The 5,909-nt window shown below is 56.1% G+C and overlaps 2 protein-coding genes across 2 annotated transcripts; one reads left to right on the top strand and one right to left on the bottom strand.

The window, feature by feature from the left end:
- LOC128143025 (uncharacterized) lies at window positions 1-2,552 on the bottom strand. The gene is made up of 3 exons (XM_052789857.1): window positions 2,499-2,552; window positions 1,910-2,442; window positions 1-1,347 (listed from the first exon to the last, which is right to left on the bottom strand). The coding sequence occupies exons 1-3, from the start codon at window positions 2,550-2,552 to the stop codon at window positions 1,245-1,247; spliced, it is 690 nt and encodes a 229-aa protein (XP_052645817.1). The 3' UTR covers window positions 1-1,244.
- Window positions 2,553-3,057: 505 nt separating this feature from the next.
- LOC128142918 (potassium voltage-gated channel subfamily A member 6-like) lies at window positions 3,058-5,900 on the top strand. Its single transcript, XM_052789627.1, has one exon. It carries the CDS (start codon window positions 3,058-3,060, stop codon window positions 4,666-4,668), a length of 1,611 nt encoding a protein of 536 aa, XP_052645587.1. The 3' UTR covers window positions 4,669-5,900.
- Window positions 5,901-5,909: the final 9 nt, after the last annotated feature.

The following is a 5,909-nucleotide window of genomic DNA, read 5'->3' as shown; positions in this document are numbered from 1 at the left end:
ATGTCCCTCCAGCTTCTGGAGCAGGATGAGAGCCCAGAATCAGAATGTCCTGCTGTGCTAGAGTCAGCAACAGTTTTTCCCATGTATCTATGAAGGGTATTTGTGCACCATGGCATTAGTGACCGATATAGCCTGGGGGAGGATGTGGTCATCCTAAAATCTTGAGCCATAGCAACACGCCATACCTGAGCTTGGAGATGTGAACACAGCCACTACCTCAAAGAGAAGCTTAGTGGCACCTTTAGGCGGCACTGGTTTTGTGGTGTTGGCTTCAGACCTAGCAGCCAAATCACTCTGCAGAGAGCGTTACGGTACTGCTGTGTGGTTTTCTGGAGTGCTGCTTCGGGGTTCGCCTCTTGCCCCTCCCCGACATCTTTGGGTCTCCCTTGCCATTCTTCTCCAGCTTTGCAGATTGTGCACCATTGCAAGATGCTGGCCCAGCAAGATCTGCACGGAGGCTGAATGGTGGCAGCTGGCATCGCCGCTTAATATAGAAGTGAGGGGTGCGGCTGCACAGGCAGTGTGGTGCAGATCAGTTTGGGAACAGGCTGTGTGCTAAAAAGAGTTTAGTTGCACATTGCAAAGGCTTATGGGTTTAATACCGAGTCTGAGGTGCAGCGTAAGTACACAGAGGGAAATACAGTGACTTCTTAAGGGCTTTCAGGAGCGAGAACCGGGAGGTATAGAGCAGCCTTGTTGCCTACTCAGAGCTGGACTGTGGTAGGAGGTGAGCAGAGCTGGTAGACGTGGCTGGATGGGACTGCAGTTAGGGTGGAGGCACCTCAGCTATCTGTAACACTGCTAGCTCAGGTAACGTGAAGACCAGAGCTGTGGCGGCATGAAATGTCTGCGTGGGCTGAAAAATCGTCCTGCAAACCGTTGTGGAGCTCCACGCTGTCTCTGCTATGCTGCTTGAAGCTTGCTCGTTTAAACCCGGCACAGGATGAGCTCAGCCACAGCAGTGATTGCAATGTAGACATGCCCTGTCTCCTCTTGCAAACCTCAGGAGCTTTTCTGTCCCTCCCAAAAGCTGTTTTTAAAGGGTTTCTCAATAGTTAACCATATGAATGAATACATCATAATTATGATTCAAATAATCCTGTGAATGAATAATTCATTGTAACAACTGAAAAAAAGAATCTCAGCAAGAAGCATTTTACTATTACAAAGGTAAACATTGATTCATTTTTTTAAAAGAAAAGGTATATTCTCCAGCAAAGTATTTTTCATCTGGTTGCCATACCCTAATTACGTATAATATGAAAGAAAAACATGCTTCCTTGAGCAACAGCCATCTTCATATAAACGAAAAAAATATGCTTCCTTTTGCAACAGCCATCTTCAATGCTAATGAGTGAGAAAGGAAAAAGGATTAAGCGATATTTAAATCACATTCACCTCCTTCCTGAGGACAGAGCCAAACAAGGCAGCCATAGTCAGCCGGTCTAAATGGCCAGAGCCTGAAGTAACTGAATATTGCCAACTAGTTAGAGAGGAATTGGGAGGAGGGGTAAAGAGGGGAATGTTTTCTTCTAGATCTGTGCTGCTAAGAGATCGCGTAGGCTAAGCATGTGGCTCGCAGCCAGCAAAGGCAGCAGATACTACGATGATAAAAGCCTGGTTAAATAATATTTAGCACTGACAAAGGGCTTTCAAGGGAAAGACAGACTTTTGTCCTGGGAAGGACGGAAGCAGCCTCACCTGTTAGCCCCAATTTCGGAGGGAGAAATTACACTGTCAGGAGTTTCTCTATGCTTTCAGATGCCAAGCGTGACATGGATGGAGCAAAGCCACAGGTTTCTAAAGCCAAAAGAGCTGGCGGTCCGACTGCCTGCCAAACGCCGTTTTGGCTCCCAGGGAGACTGAGTGCTGACTGTGCGGTGGTAAGCAGAAGAATGAGCAAGCTCACCTGTTTGGTACCTGGGAGAAGGGGCAAACTCCATCCACCCCAAACGAGAGGAGAGAAGCTGTATTCACCCGTGTCTGTCTTTCCCCAGTTGCACCGTTCCCCGTGTGACAGGTTGTCTCTACCTGGGGACGGTCCGATGCCACTGTCGCGCTCGCATCATGGCAATGACATTCATAAGAGGAGGACAGCGAGCCACGGGCACGGAGCGCCCGGCTCAAGGTCAACCGCAGCCTGCGGCGGGGACAAGGAACGCCGCCGAGCTCCCCCGGGTCCCACGGCCGAGCTCGGAGCCCGAGGTGTTCGCCAGTCCCCGTCAGGGTTTTTGACTGAAGGGCCGTGGGGCAGGGGCAGGTTTTTAGGGTGAAGGGGTGGGGGCAAAGAAGGGCGAAGGCGGTGCCACCCCTGGAACAAGCTGTTGCGAAGCGCCTGGCCGGCAGAGCTGCAGCCGGCGGCGGCTTCCCCTCGGGGGTACACCCCCCCCCCCAAAAAAAAGAAAAAGCAAAAAAAAGCCGGACTCCGCTGGGCTGGGGCTGCTGCGCCCGCCGCGGCGGAGGAAGAGGAGGAGGAGGAGGAGGGGGCGAGCACCAGCCTCCGCGCCCGTCCACGGGTGCGTGCCCGTGTCTCGCTGCGTGGGTGCGTGCATCTGCCTGGATCCGAGCGTGTCCGTGCTGCCGCTGCCTCTGCCTGCTCCGGCTTTCTGTAGCCCGGCGCGTCTCCGCTCGTGGGTGCGTGTTTCTGCGCGCGTCCCTCCGCGTAACCGGGTGCGCGTGTGCTCGTACAACCCCCCCCTTTCCCCTCCCGCCCCCCCCCCCCCCGCCGTGGGTGTGGGTGTGGGTGTGGGTGTGCGCGGCGGGGAGGGCAGAGCCGGGCGCGCCGCGCAGCAGCGCGGTGCCCAGCCCGCCGGGCAGAACACACCGGCACCGGAGGAGGAGGAGGAGGAGGAGGAGGAAGAGCTGCACCGCACCGGGAGCCCCGCGGAGCCGCCGGGCGAGCGCGGCCGCACCGAGGCGCAACAGGCGGGGCGGGAGGGAGGGAGGGAAGGGTCGGGGGGGGGTCGGGGGGCGGCGGGCCGATGGCGGGAGGCGGCGGTGCCGCCCGCTGAAGGCGAGGGGCGAGGCGGCGGCGGGGAGCGGGGCAGAGCGGGCGGGATGCGGGCGGAGGAGCCGCTGGCGCTGGCGGCCCCGCGGGCGGGAGGAGGAGGAGGAGGAGGAGGAGGAGGAGGTGGTGGTGGTGGTGGAGGAGGCGGCGAGGCGGAGGCGGAGGTGCCGGGCGAGGAGCGGAGCGGCGGGAGCTGCTGCAGCAGCGAGCGGCTGGTGATCAACATCTCGGGGTTGCGGTTCGAGACGCAGCTGCGGACCCTCTCCATCTTCCCCGACACGCTCCTGGGGGACCCCAGCCGCCGGGTGCGCTACTTCGACCCGCTCCGCAACGAGTACTTCTTCGACCGCAACCGGCCCAGCTTCGACGCCATCCTCTACTACTACCAGTCCGGGGGGCGGCTTCGCCGGCCGGTCCACGTGCCCCTCGACATCTTCCTGGAGGAGATCCGCTTCTACCAGCTGGGCCAGGAGGCCATCGAGACCTTCCGCGAGGACGAGGGCTTCATTCAAGAGGAGGAGAAGCCCCTGCCCCAGCACCACTTCCAGCGCCAGGTCTGGCTGCTCTTCGAGTACCCCGAGAGCTCCGGGCCGGCCCGGGCCATCGCCATCGTCTCCGTGCTGGTCATCCTCATCTCCATCGTCATCTTCTGCCTGGAGACCCTGCCCGAGTTTCGCCAGGAGCCCAAGGGCGTCCAGCCCGGCTTCGGGGAGGCGGCACTGCCCGGAGATGAGGCGCTGCTGCTGCCGCCGCCACCACCACCACCGAGCGGGACTCCGCCACCCCTGCGCCCGGCCGCCGGCGCCGGCCCCTTCTTCACCGACCCTTTCTTCCTCATCGAGACCCTGTGCATCATCTGGTTCTCCTTTGAGCTCCTCGTCCGCTTCTTCGCCTGCCCCAGCAAGCCCGAGTTCTCCCGCAACATCATGAACATCATCGACATCGTGGCCATCATCCCCTACTTCATCACCCTGGGCACCGAGCTGGCCCAGCAGCAGCAGCAGAAGCAGCAGCCCGGCAGCAGCAGCAACAACGGGGGCCAGCAGCAAGCCATGTCCCTGGCCATCCTCAGAGTCATCCGCCTGGTCAGGGTCTTCAGGATCTTCAAGCTCTCCAGGCACTCCAAGGGGCTGCAGATCTTGGGGAAGACTCTCCAGGCCAGCATGAGGGAGCTGGGCCTCCTCATCTTCTTCCTCTTCATCGGGGTGATCCTCTTCTCCAGTGCTGTCTACTTTGCAGAGACTGATGATCCCGACTCCCTGTTCACCAGCATCCCTGATGCTTTTTGGTGGGCGGTGGTGTCCATGACCACCGTGGGCTATGGGGACATGTATCCCATGACAATCGGTGGCAAGATTGTGGGCTCCTTGTGTGCCATCGCGGGTGTGCTCACCATCGCCCTCCCTGTCCCCGTCATCGTGTCCAACTTCAACTACTTCTACCACCGAGAGACTGATCACGAAGAGCAGTGCCAGTACACCCACGTCACCTGTGGCCAGCAGCAGTCACCCTTCTCTGAGCCCAAGAAGGGGGACAGTAATCAGTCTCTCAGCAAATCTGAATTCCTGGAGGCAGAAGACCTGGAGTCCATGAAATATTCCAACTTCATTCCTCCCAACAACCAGGGTTATAAAGAGAAGAAAATGCTGACAGAGGTGTGATCGGTTTTGTTAGCCTGGGTCCAGACACAGAGCTGCAAGCTGCTGCTGCACAGCCGTCTTCCTACTAGCAGCTGGATCTTTTCAGCATTTACATGCCAGACTGTGAACTGTGATACCGTAAACAGAATGATTGTGATAATGGGCTCTTCTGTCCTGATTTGCTGTTTCTCATTACCGTGTGCAGGCGGAAATGTTCTTGCTTTATTCTGTGGAGTGCTAGCTGTCATCCCCCACTCCCTCGTGCATTTCTTTCTCTGTTTTTGAAGACTGCTTTAATCCAATGTTTGCTCTGAAACCTAGCCTTCCTACTCCACTAGCAGAGAAGCCCTTGCCACTACTTCGGCTGAAGGATTTGGCAGGGAGTAAACAGTTAAAGGGGCTACAAACATCTGGCTCGAGCTGTGCCCTTAGTTCTTGTGCCAGCGCAGTGCCCTTGGCTGGGGGATCGGTCACGCCTGCCATGCCATTGCCTTTGAATAATGGAAACGCTGTAGCCAGCATCACAGTGAGCTCTGCAGCTGTAGGGGAAAGTCAGCAGGCAGCCGCCTGCCTTCTTTGCAACTCTTGGCATGCTAAAGACCCTCTTGGTTTGTGTTTCAAAAAAGGTGCATAGGTCTAAAAGCTCTTTGCTACTTGCGACCATATACTGTTTACCAAAAACAGGCTTATAGAAATCAACAGGCTTGGTGAAGATGCTCTGTGTTTTGAGCTTGCTTCAGCCTTATTTATGCCAGTGCCCTGATGTTAATTGGCTTTTACAGTACCAACTTAATCTTCGTAGTGGTAAGTGCCTTCTGATGCAAGGCACATTTGAGTAAAATCGTTTGTTATCTCCACAGTTTATGTCCACACAATAGCATTTAATGAGATGTACTTTATGCTTCCGATACCCAGTTCTGTATTCAGGCACGTGAGAGCAATTGACTCCGCTGCGTTTTTATTGAAGCGTTTGTATAGCTGAGGGAAGTTTGCATGTTGGTATTTTGTTGACATTGCTGAAACACCCTGACCACAGACAGCTGCACTTGTGCTGTCTGAAGATTGCACTGATTTAGCAGGTCACAGGCATAAATTGCCCCAGGGTAAGTGTGTCAACATTTGAGATTTAGACTGGCACGGATACAAACTTCCCTAAGCCATCTGCACAAACCCAACAGCATACCCCAGGCCTTTCAAATGAGGGGAGGAACAGCTAGCCTTGAAGAGGTGCTTTTGCTGTATTACTGATCTAGCCGGTGGAT

The sequence above is a fragment of the Harpia harpyja genome, chromosome 6, assembly GCF_026419915.1.
Source record: "Harpia harpyja isolate bHarHar1 chromosome 6, bHarHar1 primary haplotype, whole genome shotgun sequence".
NCBI classification, from domain to species: domain Eukaryota; kingdom Metazoa; phylum Chordata; class Aves; order Accipitriformes; family Accipitridae; genus Harpia; species Harpia harpyja.
Note: the sequence above shows the minus strand (reverse complement) of the source record. Positions and strands in the feature narration are given on the sequence as shown.

Coding starts and splice junctions, on each gene's coding strand:
- LOC128142918 (XM_052789627.1), top strand. CDS start 3,058: ATGCGGGCGGAGGAGCCGCTGGCGCTGGCGGCCCCGCGGGCGGGAGGA.
- LOC128143025 (XM_052789857.1), bottom strand. CDS start 2,552: ATGCACGCACCCACGCAGCGAGACACGGGCACGCACCCGTGGACGGGC. Junction 2,443..2,498: donor ACCCGTGGACGGGCGCGGAG/GCTGGTGCTCGC, acceptor CGGCGGGCGCAG/CAGCCCCAGCCCAGCGGAGT. Junction 1,348..1,909: donor TTCTCCCAGGTACCAAACAG/GTGAGCTTGCTC, acceptor CTCACTCATTAG/CATTGAAGATGGCTGTTGCA.